Consider the following 18,400-nt stretch of genomic DNA (forward strand, 5'->3'; position numbering starts at 1 on the left):
TGCAGGCTGGATGGGGCTGGGAGCACCCTGGGACAGTGGAAGGTGTCTCCCCCATGGCAGGGGGAGAATGGGATGAGCTTTAAGGTCCCTCCAGTCCAAACCATTGTGGGATTCTACAGAAAGAGCCAAGTCCCATGGCCCTGAAGAAAGCATAAAATGTCTCAGTGTGCTGTGATGGCACACAATTTATGAAACAGGGACCACTCCTGGGAGGAAAGCAGCCCTCCCACTGCACACCCTGCCCAAACATTTCCCTCCCAGCCAAGCAGAGCAGCCTTGGAGTTCCACAATGCTGACGCACCTCAGCAGGAGGTTTGCACTGGGATGGAGAGGCCACACTGCAAAGGGCTCATGGGCTGCTTCTCCAAGCATGCAGACCTCGGGTGGAGCTGTCAGGACAATGCATCCCTGTCTGTGTGCACTGAACCTGTCACACCAAGGTGACACTCACATCTCCTTCCTCCTTTCCCACCACCCACCAGGAAAACCCCAAACCATTCCATTGCTTCAGAGCTAGAGCACAGTCAGTCTCCATTTTTAAGACCTTCTTGGCTGAAATAACAATAAATATTTCCATAAGGCAGTTTTGCACATTAATTTATTGTTGTTCTTGTTCTTTACATGGCAGACAGACAACAGAGCTTTCAGTCCAGAGCCCAAGCACAAACCAGGCCCCACCACATCTGCACACAGTTTATTTCCAATAATCTTCTCAGTACCAGCATTGCCATGAGAGCACTGCAGAGCTGCCAGTGTTGTCCTTGCAAATTCCACATGCAAAACCTGAGCTTTTTCCCCACCCTCTCCTTGAATTTTCACAAGAACTTGTGATATTGGTCAAGGGCAAAAATTCACGTTTCATCAGCAGGCACGGGGGAGGTTAAAAATTTGCTGCAAAACTGTGAAATTCTGCCTTGGGAAAAGATGGCATACTTTTCCTGAATTCACTGTGAATGAAATCTCCTCACTGGTCCAGAGAAATGACATCATTTTGAACTGATGCTTTTCTCTGCAAGAAAAAGCATCCCCCCCCGCCCCCTCCCAGAAAAACTGCATTTTCATCTGAGAAAAAATGATGAAGTCTGGTGCAACCATGGGTTATTTCTTGTTGGTGACATGGATATTTTTCTACTACAGCTTAGACTGTAATGGACCCTTCAAACAGACCAGTACAATATAAAGCTGTGTGCTGTGGTCTCTTGGTTGAGTCACATGTTATAAAACTTTAAAAACAGAGCATTTACAATCAGGGACATAAAGACGTGCTTTTAAAATTGTAAATACATATTTACAGGCTTGCGTGATAAACCGGAATTTCTCTGGGAAAAACGTTCCCATATCACAGCAATGTACACACTTCTCTCCTTGAGAATGTCAGCTTTTATCGTTGATAACACTCTAAAAAAGGCAGCAAAAATAAATTGCACAGAAGTGACCTCTAGTAACCTCACAGGGATGCCTTAAAGGCACTGAACTGGGCAGCATCCATGCCAGAACTCCATACTTAATTTAACTGACTGGAAGCTGAGTGGGTCTGAGGAGAACGGATTGTTTAAAGCAGTATTTGGGCTGTATGGCAAGAAAAATCTTCCTCAGCAACAATCCTCACGTGGACAGTGATAATTTATACACTAACTGTCATCTTTGACAAGGTGTCCTACAAAACTGCACTGGGAAAATCAATCATAATCGATCAATCACCAATAATACTGGTGCTTTATTCGGGGTATATTGAGTTTATTAGCACTTTATGCTCATCTTTCAAGTGGTTTAGGCACTCTCCAGACACACAGGAAGAGCATTGCTGTTTGGAAGAACAGGGTTTACCATACTAAAATTGCATGATGAGAAAAAGGACAAAATGTGGAGAGAAAATAAAAAGGTAATGTGCAAAACTGAAGTGAGACAAGCTGATCAGAGAGCTGTGTGTGCACACCAGCTGCTTGGACATAGACATAAGGCCAGGAAACTTAATTTTTTGTGCTATTTGACCAAAATTTACCAAGCTGCCTAGCAGATCTGGATGCTCCCTTCCAACTAGTTTGAATGACTATGAGATTGTCAGTCTTGCAAGGCTGCTGTGAAAAACCCCAGCCTTCGTTTGCAATTAGTACATCTCTCTCAAGAGGAGATTACTGCTCGATAAAAACTCCAAAGGGAACAAACCCTAGAGACCCTCCACCCCAGAAATGAGGCAGAGCAGCCAGCAATGGCTCAAGGGTCTCGGTGGTCTCACAGTCTTGGACTGGAAGCATCACTTCCAGCATGGAAGGGGATGCAGCTTTTTATGGCTCATCCAGTTCTCAGCCTCTCAGCCTTCCCCCAAACCACAATTGCACTTAGAAAGCCTCCAAGAGGGGTTTACCTAAAAAATCTGTGGTGAGATAATACAAGATCCCGAAAACCTTTTCTTTCCAACTCAAACAACACACACCTAAAACATTTTTATGGTGAACAGTGTTTCTTCTATGAAGCTTTTCTATTCATTTTGAACAATTTGATTTTCATCAAAACGACACAAAATTAACTGTTTTCAGCAGTTCCATACATATATATTTTTATGTGTCTCATATATATATATATATGAAGATATATAGATATATATGAAGATATATAGATATATAAAATGGATCCTTTCTTTGACTTTCTCAGGGTGGTGGGGAGGAATATTAACTGGGCACTTGTTTCTTCCTAACTAATGTGTGCATACACAGATCTGTGCTTATCTGTGTGGAGTGCAAAGTCAAGGACAGGAATAAATTGACTGAAACAAGAAGGAAATACAACAATCAACCCCTTTGGCCTCCTTAAAAATTCCAAACCTGGATGCTGTGCTAGCAGGGATCATGGAAAATCTCGTGTTGGCAGAAGGAACCCTTCACCTCATGGGTGAACGGGGCAGAAGTTCTGCCCAGAACTGGCAGATATTGTACCTGGGTGTGATTGACCCCATCTGGGGACAGGAAAGAGGTGAGAGACCTTTCTGTGTTTTATCAGCTGACCTGTGTGTTTCTGGAATTAGTCTTCACTGGCTGTCCTCAAGGATGGCCTCTGTTCAGCACCCCCAAAAACAAACACATGTCTAGAGACACAAACACAGGTGCTCTGTTTAAGGACAAATGTTGTATTTAAGGACAAGTCTGGCCTGATACTGCACAGCAACACCTGTGTTTGATACTATCCCTAAATAAATAAATCCTGGCTCTAAACACTACCAGGCTGGCAAGACAAGTTATGGCATCCTTTGAGAAACGGATGTTTGTCCCTTCACGGAACTGGGCTGTCAGTGCATTTCCCAGGGATCATGTAACAAAAAACATGTGTCCTGATGCACTTCAAAAGCAACAGCACCTGCCCCTTAAAGCTAATGGTTCCAAGTCAAGAGACTGGGGTACCCACAGAGTTCACATGTGGGAACCTCAGGAAACCCTACTCTCCCTGCAGTGCTTTTTTGTGGGATGCCCAGTTCTCTACCCATCAGGATGTAAAGCAGAAACTAAAAGGATGTAACAGTCTTTTCAGAATTTAATTGCATAGTATGTTAAACCCTCTGTGTTCTCCCAGCAAGAGGAGACTCATCCAGACCCATCCACCCTCTGAGCTGGGGTACTTTGCCTGCAGATGCCTGAGCACTTCTCCAGGCTGTTCTCCATGCTGGCACGTGGGTTCCACGCACTGGGGCACCCCGAGATCCCCCTGTCCCCACAGTTCACCACTCTCTGGAGAAGGCAGGAGCCTGCTCTGTGCTCCCTCCCTTGGAAGGAAGGGTGAGATGACAGAAGCACATCATCACTTCCAGCAGAAGAAACTGCTGTCCCTGTTGTCTGCTGAGGAACCCATCTCACCTCATCTGAGCAAAGCAGGAGAGGACAATGCTTGAGGATTACTTTGCCTCACCTTTTCCAGTCAGAAGTTTCTGGTACCTGAAAATACACAGAGAGTTGCATTTAATCAGAAATAGTTTAAGGAGTCCCAGTTCCATGTTCCACGGAGCTGGAAGCAAGTCATTCAGTGACCACTGTACAGCAAAGAGACACCCGGGATTTAATTTTGCTTGAAATTGGACCACAACTAAATGGTCTGTGCCACAGCTAGAGATATTGACATTAATTAGCAACCATCCCCATTATTCAGGAGATAGCAAACCTCAGAATTTTACTAACTACTCCCTCAAATGTTGTTTTTTGAATGGTTTTAAGAAAGAATAAACTTCAGGCTAAAGAGTCTTAATTTTGTTGGTACTCATTGTCACCTTTAGCTTTACACTTGTTAAGTATCCCGTTCCTTAGCTGTTCCATCAGTATAAAGGAGATTATTATCTGAAAGTTAATGGTGGGGAAGTGAAGAAGCAGAAAACAATGTCTTGTTTAAACCAAGAGAAAATCAGCTCAGCCTCACCAGTACATGGGGCTGGCTCATTAATTTGCCCAAGCCCAAAGTGCTTCATGACACAGTTTATCTCACCACTTCCCCAAGTAAGACTTTTGATGTTATCACAGCACTGCAATTTGCATTGCAATTGTAATTGTAATTTTGCACTGTCTTTGAGCTTGTGGTGGGCCACCAAAGCAGCCAGCAAAATGCACTCACAGGTATACATTTTTTGGACAGTTAATATTTGTCCAGTGTTCTCCCAGTCAGCCTAAAAGATCCCAAAGCCCTTGGCCCACTATTACAATCATATACAAACACCACTCCTTCCAGGACAGGGATAAAATCTGTCCTTACAAAAATAATCACCATCTTCAAGCTCCCCAAGATCCAGCAGAGTGACACCTCAGGTCTTAAAAGATCGTGAACAAAACTCCTTAAACCTTCCATGAGGGGTAAAGGGCTGACTCCACTCACACATCCTTTTGATCCACAGTATGGAAGTACCCATGGCCAGAGAGAACCTTATCCCTTTGGAGTTAGTACAGCACATATTTCAAGAGGAGATTATTGCTAGCAAAGAGCTTCAAAGGGAACAAACCCTAGAGACCCTCTGTCACTGTCATATTTTCTGGAAAAATCCCCTTGCCCAGGATTCTTTTCCTGGGAAGCTGAGAAGCCTCAGAGAAAAATGAAAACATGAATGATCTCATTTGCTTCTCCTGTGTTTTGCTGCTTTGGAATGTGGTTTAGACATTGTTTACCAACAGTTCCATGTTTGATTGGTTTCATGTGAATTGTTTTGATTTAATGACCAATCACAGTTAGGCTGTGTCAGGACTCTGGAAGGAGTCACGAGGTTTCATTATCATTCTTTGTAGCCTTCTGTCTGTATCCTTTCCCTATTCTTTAGTATAGCATTTTTTAATATAATATGTATCATAAAATAATAAATTAGCCTTCTAAGAACATGGAGTCAGATTCATAATTTCCTTCCTTTGATGGGGACCCCAGAAACTACAACAACTCTCCACCCCAGAAATGAGACAGAGCAGCCAGCAATGGCTCAAGGGTCTCGGTGGTCTCACAGTCTTGGACTGGAAGCATCACTTCCAGCACGGAAGGGGATGCAGCTTTTTATGGCTCATCCAGTTCTCAGCCTCTCAGCCTTCCCCCAAACCCCAACAGCACCAGTTACAAGAGCAGTGGCACTGTGGGTTTTCTGAGGTGTGGCTCATTCCCCCAAAGTGCCTGGCACTCCTTGCCCACAGGAACACGGCGGGGTTTGGGAGCACAGGAGAGGGGAACCCTGCACACCCTCCTGTGGCTGGGTGTCACCACATTTCTCTTCACAGAGAAAAGCAAGGCACAATTCTTCCCAACAATATTTCTGGGTTTTGCATTCTCTGAACCTCAGAGAAAGGAAAAACAATTCTTATCATTTGCTGTGCCTGTGTTGTGCCAAAGTAGAATGCAATATGGAGATTGTTTACCCAGAGTGATGGAGTTTTGTTTCCTTGGCCTGTCAGGGCCAGGTGTGTGTGTGTGTGTGTGTGTGTGTGTGTGTGTGTGTGGGGACTGTCACTGACAGCCACGAGATTCTGGGCAGTGTGTGCAGGGTTGAGTGCTTGGCAGATTCAGTTTAGATGTAATGTGATATAGTGTAATATAGCATAGAATAATATAGTATAATAAAGAAATTAATTAGCCTTCTGATATCAGTGGAGTCCTCCTCATCATTCCTCCTTCGTCAGGGGCAAAAATACCATCGATAGCTGTGTGGCTGTACCTGCTTTGGTCACACATGCCCAGGGTCTATTCCTTGAAGAAGTGGGATGAGGTGGAGCTGGATTTCTTGCACTGCCTGCTGCTGGGGTTATGCGAGGAGGAGGAGGGACATCTAGAGGCCACGCGGAGCCTGCAAGTGTGCAAAGAGGCAGAAGAGCATCAGAGACCGGGCACCAGCAAAACCAGAGTCGTGCTTTAGCAAGCCATGAGAAAGGAAAACCACACACTACAAGTACCAAGAGCCACTTCTGAAGGCAAGAGGGTATTTTTGTCTTGTTGGGAACTTACCCTGTGAGTTTGTTTAAGCAGGAAACAGATATTGTCAACTGGAAGCAGCGTCCAGGCTCCCACCCCGTGTCCCAGACCCACCAGGGACAGACAAACCCACAGCTACATCAGAAACTACAAGAGTCCTGTTCCATTCTCTCATATTCTCTCAGCACAATCCATATCAGGTTTTAAAATACTTATTTTTGGAAAGGGATATTGGCTTTACCAGAGCACATACCACATCTGGTCATTTCTCCCCAGGTCAAAGTTGGCAGAACACTCCTGTCACTATTGCACTGACAGAATTGACAGGGACAGGTCACAACAGTGCCTTTACTGCACTTCAAATTTTAAACTGAGTCCCAAAGTGAAGGTGAAATTCTAAAACTTTTACTGTAAAATTTTTATTTTATGCCTCAGTTGGTTGTGATTTCAAGAAGAAAGCCTGAACACATGACTCAAAGCAAGGGAAGTCCAACTGCTTCTGCCCTATTCTAGACATACAATCTCAGTTCAAATGCATACCCCAGCCAAACTTACACACAGTAAAAGATTCCAAAAAATCCACTATTTGTTTTTAAATTCAGCACCTTTTGCTATCATGCTCAAACTTGTCTGCTTTCCATCACACCTGTGCACCCCATAGGTAATTACATACCTTCCTTCTCAAGGTAAATTCTTCAAAATTCTGACCAAACCAAACCATTTACGTTCTTCCAAGGGAACATCTTTTGAAATACCATTTTCTTACACAGCAACATGTCTAAAAAAAGTTCAAAGCCAGGTTTCTCTCTGGGTTATTTTTAGAGTTCAATACACACCCTTTAAAGGAAATTTCAGTTTGTCCTTACACACAATGCAACTGCAAGTTGCACATAAAGAAGTGCAAAACTTTCCATTACAACAGAGAACCAAAACCACAGAAATTACGAAAAGCAAGCAATTCAATTATTTTCAAATTAAAATTGTGGTTAAAATTGCCTGCCAAAAGTTTTGTTATTGTTCTATGTAAATGATCCACTCCAGCCTTTGTGAATTCAATCCTGAAACCTTCAGCCAGTGTGGAAGAACCAGAAAGTGGTAATGGGGAGGTCAACAACAGCCAGATTTTTGTTGTTCCATATAAGGACTGTTGCCAAGGGAAACAGCAGAATATCCAAAATAAGTTTAGTTTGTTTGCCTTCAGATTTTTACTATAACTAGAAGAGGGAAATTTTAGTTCATTTCTGTTTAGAATGTCTCCATGTAAGTAATGCTTTCTGTCAAAATATTAGTTATGACTTCCTAAAGTTCTTCTATAACTGATGACATCTGTGTGCTCTTGCATGCAGTGAGGCAGGGTCTAGATCCTATGGGAAACCTAAAGAAAAAAAAAATGTTAAAAGCTCAAATCCAAAGAGCATCAGGGAAAAATCTGACCTAGACTTTCAAACACACACCCTGATCTGACATTAGGAAGAAATTCGTCCCTGTGAGGGTGGCACAGGGTGCCCAGAGCAGCTGTGGCTACTCAGCCCTGGAAGTGTCCAAGGCCAGGTTGGATGGGGCTCGGAGCAGCCTGGGACAGTGGAAGGTGTCCCTGCCCATGGCAGGGTGGAAAGAGATGGGTTTTAAGGTCCCAAACTACTCCAGAATTCTACAATCTTTCACCCCTAATTTCCTCGAGCTTTAAAGCTAATAGATCATGGCTTGTTATTTGGAAGCTGAGGATTAGAGGAATGTGATAAAAAAAGGTTTTATTTTCCAAATGGAAAGTGAAATTGAGTTCCTTATGGAGCTGTTACTGCTGCCTTTCCATAGTGCTCCCAATGAACCATGCTCCAAAACCACAGCCCTGCCTGCTCTGCCAAAGCTGCCAGGAATCAGGGCCCTCCTTGCTCCAACACTCACCTGAAGTGGGGCAGAACTCTCATTTAAGAGCTGTTTAAAGAAGAGCTGGGATGCTGGGATGATTTGGACAAACTCCTGGGTGTGCAAGGGGAGCTGGTCTCCGAGAGGGAGGGGAGCTGAGATCCCCCTGCAGCATTGGGAGCTGTGATTGAAATTGCTATTTTTATCACTGTCACTTTGCACCTGCTTTCACCATCTCAGAGCTGGGTAACTGGAGACAGGCAAAGAAAGGAATTCTGAGCCACCCTGAGCAGTGTTGCTGAGGGATGATTCCATGGGAAGGGGCAAGGGCTGTTCCCAGCCCCTCACACCCCTGTGCACAGCCCAGAGCAACAGCACAGCCCAGGCTAGCCAGCCCTGCCACAACCATTGCTGGGAACAGGCCTAGCCAGAAAAGAAATTGATTAAAGAAAAGAATAACATCAGAAAACATACTCTGCTTGTAAGGAAAAAAGGCCCAGAACCCAAATGTCAGGTAGCAGAAAGGACTTGTGTGCACAAAGTTTTCTCTGTCAACTAAGGACTTTGAAACCAAACTAAATAGTTTGGTAGATGCACCAGCTATTCCATAAATTAAAGCTAACCCAGAAGTCCCATGAGGCTGTTTTTTACAGGGCTTAAAGCTCTCTCTCACAGCTGAGAGCATACCCAAACTAGAAGAGATAAATCACCCAGTTTGGTGAGACTCCCTACAATAAAAAATATGCTAAATCCCAGCACTTAAAGTTTTCCATCCTCAAATCTGGAAGTGTTTTGTAGTGTGAGTCAGTACCATAATCCCAGTTTTTCAGATCCAGAACGGAGTCAGGTGGGAAGGGATTTGCCAAGGGCACTCAGAAAATCTGCAGCCTTAAAGCAGAGGACTGAACAAAGGAAGAGATTCCCACACCACCACCATTACTATTACAGGTTAAATTGTCTCCTGAATACTTAATTTGTCCAAAGCAAGTTCCTAGTTCCATATACCTTCCCAGGCTTCCCCATGAGCCTTGCCATGAGCAGCATGCACAAACTCAAAGGCCAGGAAAAATGCCAAACCCTGGCACAGCCTCTTCCCTAAGACATTCCCAAAATACATTTGGTATTTTTTATTCAAATTAGCTTGTCTTCTACCACACTTCTTCAATTAACATTCTCCTGGGTTGCTAGTTTAATTCTCTAGGAATGTCCCAGAGAAATAAGCCATGGTATTTGTGGGCATGAAGGCTGGAGTGATCTGTGGGGGCTGCCAGTCCCACCAGGGAAATTCAGTGAGCAAAGTCATGGCAGGATGTGGTAAAAATTCAGGTGATTTAGGTTCACATTTTTACCTCAATTAAAGTGGGTTTTTTTTCGTTTTTTTGGGTTTTTTTTCCCTGCAAGGATTATACTCTATAATCTAAAATAACCCCAAGGATATGCTCCAAAATTTCAAGACACACACACATTCCACATTACATTTAACAAGCATGCCAGGAACATATTCTGTCAAGTGTTTCCTAATCTTAAGTAAAAGAATAGCTAAGCTGACACAAATCATTGACTGCCTAGAGAAAAAAATAGAAATGTGGATGTCTAAGCCCAAATTCTTTGTTTTGCAGAATTATTCTGAGTAATTTCACAGGCCAGAAAGGAAGCAAGAAGGTTCAGGGAGTGGATAAATGGCATTTCTGGGCTTTCTCTCAGTGAGATTAAACCACAGTCCTGCTACCCTGACTGCAGTGTACTCTTGGGCAGCAGTACATTGCTTCATTTGTGAATGCACAAAACAAGGACTTGGAAAAGCATAAAAAGCATCACCACTAAGGAAAAGACCTTCATTTGTCCCTTCCAGTGAAACAAAGTATTTCTCAAGACAAAAGCATGTCTCCTTTTGTATGGAAAAGTCCTGACTCACTGTATAGAAAATGGGGAAGCAGCAGAAAGCAAAAAGGATCTTAATGTGCTGGACTGTGGCTATTTGGAGAATTCTGTGTGTTTATTCATGAAAGCAGGGAAAGAGCTGGAGCAGGTCAGGATTTTATCTTTCCTTCACAGAACATGAATATTATGGTGAGGCCTTTCACGAATCGAAACTGGAAAAACCTGTTCTTGAGATCCTTTGCATTCTAGACTTCCAAGAAGAGACCTAACAGCACTCTCCAGCCACAGTGCTTCAAAGAGCTGAATCCTTTAAAGCAGCACTGCTGCCCCACAGCAGCTCACAACCTGCTTTGTTTCACACGTGCTCTGCAGTTTCAGTGCTGGCTCAGTTCCACTCCCCGTGGATCACGAGGAACTGTGGTGATGAACACCAAACCAACAGTGAGAACTGCTGGAAAAATCTCACACCGTGCCTACAGCTCACCTGGGGGACTCTGAAATCAATGTATTAACATTTACTATTGAAGTAAAATGGTGTTTAACATTTTCAAAAGCAAGCAGTGACCTAAAGTAGCCACTTGAAAAGGAATCCAGCACTGAGAGAGCTTCTGAGCTCCTTCAGAAAATCAGTTGCCTCAAAGGTACTTTAAGTTGAGTTCAGAGTCTTAGTCACTTAAGAAATCTTTGTGTAAACCTATAAATTTAGATGAACAGTATCACGTCAGCAATTTGTCTTCCTGCCCTTCTAAAGTGGCACAGAGTATCTTGCAAGCCAAAAGGTGAACAATTTTGGATTAAAAATAGAAGTACTCAAATTCATCTTCTATACAGTCAGGTAATGTCATTGGATAAAAAGGTTGTATTTACTAAATCACATTCCTCACAGAATGAGAAAACTTTCATCACACATAGGGAACACTGCAGTTTATTTTATTTAGCTCTGTAGAGAAATGGTGACACCAGAAGAGTTCCAAAGGATTGTTGGAGGGCAGCAGAACAAGGATGAGCCCTCAGTCCTGCACATCTCATTACATAAAAAAGAAACCACAGGAAAAAAGTGTTTTGATTTGAAAAGGTAGATGAGGGACATACTGAATTTGCCATAATGAAGGGAGAATACGACTTCAAGTTCCAGTGACAGTGGAGTTTGAGTGTGAAACTCTTCAAAGCAGCTCAGTGATGTAAGAATTCAGTATTTCTCATCTTCCCACCTCCTTCCACACTGCAATGCTGAGCAGGGACCTTGACACCTAAAGGAAACACTACATAAATTCCCCCACTGAGTCAGGGCTGGGGGCTGTGCACAGGCGTGTACGTGGGAATGAGCTCTGCCCTTCCAAGAAAACCACTTCCCTGAAAAAGCCCTTGCATGCATTTACCCAGGCATTGAACTTTGCTGAGCACTGCCTCGACTGCAGAAGGAATCACAGACTCACTGAGGTTGCAAAAGACCTGCAAGGCCATCGAGTCCAACCTGTGACCCATCCCCACCCTGTCACCCAGCCCAGAGCACCGGGTGCCACCTCCAGGTGTTTCCTGGACACCTCCAGCATGGGGACTCCACCACGGCCCTGGGCAGCCTCTGGGACAGTCTGAGGCCACCTCCTCTCGTCCTGCCCCCTGTTCCCTGGGAGCAGAGCCCACCCCCACCTGGCTGCACCCTCCTGTCAGGGAACTGTAGAGGGACTGTCCCCTCTGAGTGTCTCACTTGTCTCCAGGCTGAGCCCTCCAGCTCCCTGAGCTGGAAACAAGGCAGGCTTTGCTGAAACAGGCCCAGGTATGAGATTGTTACACTTTTGGACTGACACGGTGGTGCAAGTCTCAGTTTTGCTGCTCACCTGCTGTGTGCCAGGCCACCACGAATGACTGAATGCTGAGCCCTGCGTTTCAGAGAAATGGAACATCACCCACTGAATAACCAAGGCATTTCTCACAACCCTCTGGCAGTTTCTGGGAGTGCTGTCATCCAAAACATGACTCAGAGACCCCGTTTGGCTCATGAAACATAAAAGTCTTAAAAAATTAAACGGAGAGATACATATACACAAACAAAGTGCATGTTGCTGATTACATTATGTTTCACTAACCACTTTGAATAAATTATGAAAATGAAGCAGCTACCCATCTCTTAAGAAAAAGCCTCCCTCCAACTTGATGCCTGCTCAAGGTTCCCTTTGAGTTCCAGTTTTACTGCCTTGTATCTGGAAAAAACCAGAAAGCAGGATTTCAGTACTCTTTCCCCAATGAATGCTCTAAAAGGATGACCGACCAAAACCATTTTTAAAGACTTACTAAGAGAAGTAAAGGTGCAGCAAAATGAGAATGGAAAGTAATGAAGTTTGTGTGGGAAGCAGCACCCGAGGTGACTCAGTGGCTTCCTCTTTACTAAGGAAGAGGGACAGAGGCAGGCAGTGGCTGCAGACTGGTGCAGAGGCAGCACAGGACTCCTGGTGCTGTGTCCTCTCAATAATCTCATGTTAGACACTGGATGCCTTACACCCATCCCACTCTAACACTCTACTTGCATTTTAAACATCCAGCTCTTGCTTGACTGTAACTGATGGGCACAAAGCAGCACTGACTCCTGCTGCAGTCTGTTACTTTAGTATTTATTTCATTCAAAAAAATCGTAGGACATTTTTACTTAAAAAAAAAAAAAAGGATCCCAAACAAAGCTTAGGAAATAACAGCAACTCATTCAGACACGTGGAAAAAAAAAATCCCTCTTTAATAACATTCAATTTCCACTCTCTCATTTGATGTGTACAATGGACTATTAACTGTACACTAATACCACGCCTTATTTAAGAGTATTTTATTTGCATCTTGCCGTGAAATAGATCTATTTTCCTCACCATTCTGTTCTTGCAACGTACTGGAAGGTAAATCCTTTTTTCCACTAGAAAGCTGCTATATTTTACAGTTTAATTAAATAGCTGTGGAAATTCAGCTCTCTCTCATCACAGACTTACCACAAAAGCTCAGCTCCAAACCAGCATGTGCTTGTTCAAAATCTATTGTTTAGCTCCTTTTCATCATGAGCAGAACTACATCATCATGTGACTCACACAGATCACATTCAGTAAATAAAAGCCAGAATTAGTATGTAAGGTCTTCAAAGTTCTCTTTTTAAGGTCATTCACAAGCTATTTATCTGTCTCTAGCAATTCAGCTCCTTGGCTAAACCCATCTGCAGTAAAAACCTGGAGCTGAGCCCGTAATTTTGGAAATGAAGTCACAAACCACAGTAAATGAAGTGCACGCTATTCCTATTTGCATTCAATATTGAACACTCAGACATCCAACTCTATGACATCTCCCCAAAGAAAATCATCAGGAACCAAAGTAGACTTTTCAATAACAGCCTTGCAATACAAAATGCTGACAAACCAGAAAGGCAGAAGCACCCCAGCCTGAATCCCCCTGGGCAGCTCCCACCGGGGCTGAGGAGCTTGCAGAGCAGGAGGGGCCTGGCTGCATCCCCTGGACTGGCTCTAACACCTAGCACTGAACACACAGCTGCTGCCACAAGGTGGTTCCCATGCCTTCCAGCAAACTGGAAAATGGAAAACAGAAAAAGGTAAACACAAGCTGTCAGATCTCCCTCTCCACAACAACTCCAGCATCGCTGTTTTTATTAAACTAACACTCATTTGATCTCACCCAGCGTGTCACTTGGTCTCTGTAAACAGGACAAGTTTAATTGTTTTCATTGCCTGTCTGGATGCATTTCAAGACGTGTCAGCACTCTGTGGGCTATGTTACAGCTTTATTGTTGCTTCAGATCATACAGAGGCGGCTATAAAAGCCAGAGAAATCCAATTATGCAGATGAGATGCAACAGCAATAGTAACTATGAAAGCTGCACATTTCTATTTGTGATGAGTCACCTATTTAGGACTGAAACTCTTTGATGATCATCTGTCATTTGGAGACCTCCATCACCCAGCATTTCCCTGATCAACTGGTGAACACAGGTGAACATCTCAGTGTGGCACATCCTTGGGACCCAACAGGATTTAACATCACAGCAGAGAAACCACACATAAAATGGCAAGAGGATTTCTGCCAGAATATTAGAGAATGAGGCTGGTTTACTCACCATCAGTTCACTGCTAGACATGGCTAATAAATCCTTACAAGGTGACTGAAATACCCAGACTGCAGCAGTGATATTTCCTTTGTCAGTAAAAGATTGGAAACAATGAATCAAGTTTATGTCCCATCCTCTGCAATCTCATGACTGTAAGTCTGCACTTTTTTTCATGTTTCCTTTTTCTTATAAAACCTCCAAATACAACACTGGGTACATAAAACAATGCTTTCTCTTGGATAAATATAGTAAAACCTAATCAAGATTGAAAACCTTCACTGTGGCTTCCTCCCAGCTCCTTGGTGTCACTGCTGTTGTAAGTAGACCAAGGATTCACCTCTTCCATTGTGGTGCAAATCCCAAACTGCAGAGAGTGCAAAAGCACTCCATGAACAATGCTGGAAGCTCTGCATCATTCCATCAGATCTTCCCCCACCGGTTAAAATTCAGGGAAAATGCTGTTATAGACAGAACACATTCAAGGAATGATATCCCACCTGAAAAAATAAACTGGGAGTTCTTACCATAAAGTCTCAGACAGAAGTATTAATTTGAATAGACATAAAACAGTAACTTATTACTGGATTAGCTGGGAGCACGTGAAGGAACTGACTGCTGTGATGCTGTTTAGCCTTATCAATGTTACATTATTCCACCCCACTGCCACACTAACATGGACACAGATGCTTCCAGCTCCACTGCCAGAGGCAGAACACACATCTTGGTGGTGGAACACAACATTCCAAAATTCTCTAGAGGCAAAAAAACCTTTGTGTGTATTTTCCTTATTGGACTATTTAACAAGTTTAAAGCATATAAAACCAGAAAACTGTAATATCAGTAAAACAGAAAACTGTACTATCAGAAGCTGAAATAGTGTAAATTTCAACAGTTTAAATTTATTAGCTGTGTCCACAATTAAAACCTAAAACTCTCAAGCTAAGTCAGAAGTTGCCAGTTGGTATAAATTCATGTCACTGAACCAGGAGACACAACTGAAGGATACAAGTACATTTAACTCCTCCTAGATAAACGCTGTTTTATCTTTCTTGGCATATCTGCTTTCCACACAAAAGGCACGTTTCCCTTCAAGTTTTTAAAAAGTTCACTTTATTGGTTTTAGAAAATAGGTCATGAGAGTTCCATCTGGTTGGTCATTAAATGCTTGCAACACCACGGACTGGAACTGACAGCACAGGAGGAGGAGGAGGAAAATCCCTCTTCAGTTCTTACCTGCATTTACAGCCCTCCAGCAAGGCTACAGCATTCAAAAGCAAGGACAACCCCACTTTTATGTCAAATTGCAATTTTTAATGTTTTCATTAGAATAATCTTTATAGCACTCTCCAATAGAAGAAACAATATACCTAACAGCAAACTTTAATACAGGAACATGCTCCGAGATTAACAACCCAAAATGAAAACAAAATGAAATTAATGTAAAATGTAAATCACATATAGTACAATTGAAGTGTCCAAAACAATTTAAATAATTTTAAATATTTTATTTTCTTAAACTTGCTACAAATGCTTTATACAATATTTCAACATAAAGTCCCCATAACAGAAATGTAACAAAATGGGAATGATAGTGAAAGTGAAAGTTAAAGTGGCACAAATTCACCAAACAAGTATTAAACTACAAATTTTAAAGAGGTAGATTACTTTTTAAGAACAAAAAATAAAAGGGGTGTCTGTATAAAGAAACTAGTCACTTTCCATCCATTCTGTCATTAATTGTGAAAGTTCTATGAACACGTGACAAACAGTATTTCCATAAAAAGCTTTATGAACAATAGACCAATTCATTGTCTTAAATTACAGGTGTACAACCTTTTAGAATAATTATATATTTCATTTTCAAAATATGCAGGTCTGTAGCCCTGCTCTAGCCTTCTTACCCATAAAAAGATACACTGCATCCGTTATATATCTGGTGTTTAGAAATTCATCACTGCTATATAAAGTTTTATTTGCATGTGTAAATAAGAACTTGGAAAATCCATAAAACATCCAAATCAGGCTTTTTTCCACTGTATACTGGACATCTAAAAGACTCAGAAAGTGAGGAGAAGGTGGGAAGGTAATTCTGCCTTGCTAGGCTGGCCTCTACTGACTCATTTAGACAAAAGGCTTGAAGAGACCCAGTACATGACAAAAATACTTGGAGTGCAGCAATTGTTGGCCCTGAATCTACACGGATTTGTGGACAGGCTGAAGGAAGCTGCTTTGCCAAGCACAGCAACTGAACTGCCCAGTACCATCCACAAAGGTGTGCACAAAATCAAGAGCAAGCAAAAGATTTGGTTCAGTTCATCCCACTGTTTCTTCTGCCGATTTCCTGAGGGGTTTCATTTGTGTTTAACAGTACCCTTTGCTTTCATCTGAATCATCCCACGTGTGTCAAGCACAAAGTAAGAAAATCTAGGCCTGATACTGAGCATGAGCAAGAAGCCTGCAGGCAATTTTATGGCTGTGACTCAGCTTCTGTGAGTTTCACAAGCTTGGATTTCACATCCCTTGGCGTAGTGCTTATCCTAAGATGAGCATGCAACAGCTCTACCATGGCATTAAGGGGTTTTTTTTTTGTTTTGTTTTTACAGGAGATTCCTAGAAAATAGAAATTAAGAAAAAAAAAACCTAACAAAACAAAAACTGAAGATAAATGACAAAACAATTAGTGAACAAGAATGTTTACACAGAAAAACTGAAAGGTGAAAAACAAATTGGCAGACAAATATACATGAAGCAAGTCTTGAAAAAATATTCAGATTTCCTGGAAAAAAAAAATCAAAACCCAACAGTGCCTACACAGAGTAGAATCAAAGTTAAACTGTGCTGATATTATCGTATGAAGGCAGAAAAATTCTTCATACTGTAGAACTGATATAAAAAGAATTTGAGCAGACAATCTAGATTTATGAAAATTACTTCAAAAAAAGAATTCCCTGGTGACAAAAAGAATTCCCCGGTGTAACCATTTGTTAAACCAATAAAGACTCCAAGCAGCCAAAGTAAACCAACGGTATTTGAGCCAGCCAAGGAAACCTTGCCCCGGGTCAATTGTTATTTCCCCAAATACTGTGAAACAATTCCCATATGCACCCATTTCCAAGTACTTGGTTATTTTGCCTAAGGTCAAATGATTCATTTGGATGGAAAGATGTGGTGTTTTGGCTTCTTATATTACTGATCTGTTCTGGCATCATTTAAATACAGTTTCACACATAACTAAGAGAGCAGCTGATGAGAATTAACATGGAGATGTTTATGTCCCAAGGGAACAGGCCTGGTAGACATTTCTTGTTCCTAAAAGGCATTTTTACACCATTAGTCTCCAAATTCCAATAACATTTTTCTCCTTCAACATATCCTAATTTGGGTATGGATTATTTTAAGTCAAATTCCCCTCCCTCCAGCACTCGGGAATAATTCTGCTATATTGAACACCTTTACTTTACAAAGTATTTCCTCACTATTTGCACCTCGGAGATCTCCACCGTGAGACACACAAGCTGTGAACAGTTTGGATTTTGACAATGAACAGATCCTGCTCTTCTTGTTCTGACAGAGGCTGCCAGTTCCTCCCCCTCCTTTCGATTAAAAAAACCCTACCCTCGGCCCTAAATCTGGTGTTAATCACAGCCAGGCGCTGCAATTACCAACCCCAAAAGAACTCTTAATTACCAGTGAGCTTTGTGAAAGTTCCTCAGCAAATCAGATGCCCGTTTCCAAGAAAAACAGGACAGGAGCAAGGTAACAAAGGTTATAAACACTGTGCAAAATATACTATTGATTTGAGAGACTACATGAAGACGTAAATCGGGACTCAGGCACGTAGATTAAGATTTTTTATTTATTTATTGAAGGATTACCCTTTCTTGTGATTAAAATGCTTCTTCTCAAAAAGAAATAGAACTTTAATTATAAAGTTTTATAGTGAAACATAAAAAGCATGATACTTCTAACAAATTTACATGTTCATGTAACTTTTCTTACATGTCTATTTCCCTTATATTAAGTATTTTATGATCTCAGTCCATATGCACATACATTTTTGAAGTATTTGGTCATGGTTTGTCTCTTTCATATATATATATATATATATATATATATATATATATATATATATATATATATGCAGAG

The 18,400-nt window shown here is 42.0% G+C and overlaps 1 protein-coding gene across 4 annotated transcripts in view; it reads right to left on the reverse strand.

Annotated features, from left to right (window-relative positions):
* Window positions 1–2,615: 2,615 nt before the first annotated feature.
* The window catches only part of PRDM2 (PR/SET domain 2), a 66,778-nt gene continuing 50,993 nt past the window's right edge, over window positions 2,616–18,400 (reverse strand). For 3 of the 4 annotated variants that reach the window (XM_038159674.1, XM_038159676.1, XM_038159677.1), the window contains 2 exons: window positions 6,161–6,289; window positions 2,616–3,923 (listed from right to left, as the gene is read on the reverse strand). In XM_038159674.1, the coding sequence (XP_038015602.1) occupies window positions 6,187–6,289 (103 nt within the window). In that variant the 3' untranslated portion in view covers window positions 2,616–3,923; window positions 6,161–6,186. Of the gene's footprint in view, window positions 3,924–6,160; window positions 6,290–10,471; window positions 13,718–18,400 lie in introns of those variants that run through there. The other variant, XM_038159675.1, reaches the window with a different exon arrangement.

This window comes from Motacilla alba, chromosome 21, assembly GCF_015832195.1.
Source record: "Motacilla alba alba isolate MOTALB_02 chromosome 21, Motacilla_alba_V1.0_pri, whole genome shotgun sequence".
NCBI classification, from domain to species: domain Eukaryota; kingdom Metazoa; phylum Chordata; class Aves; order Passeriformes; family Motacillidae; genus Motacilla; species Motacilla alba.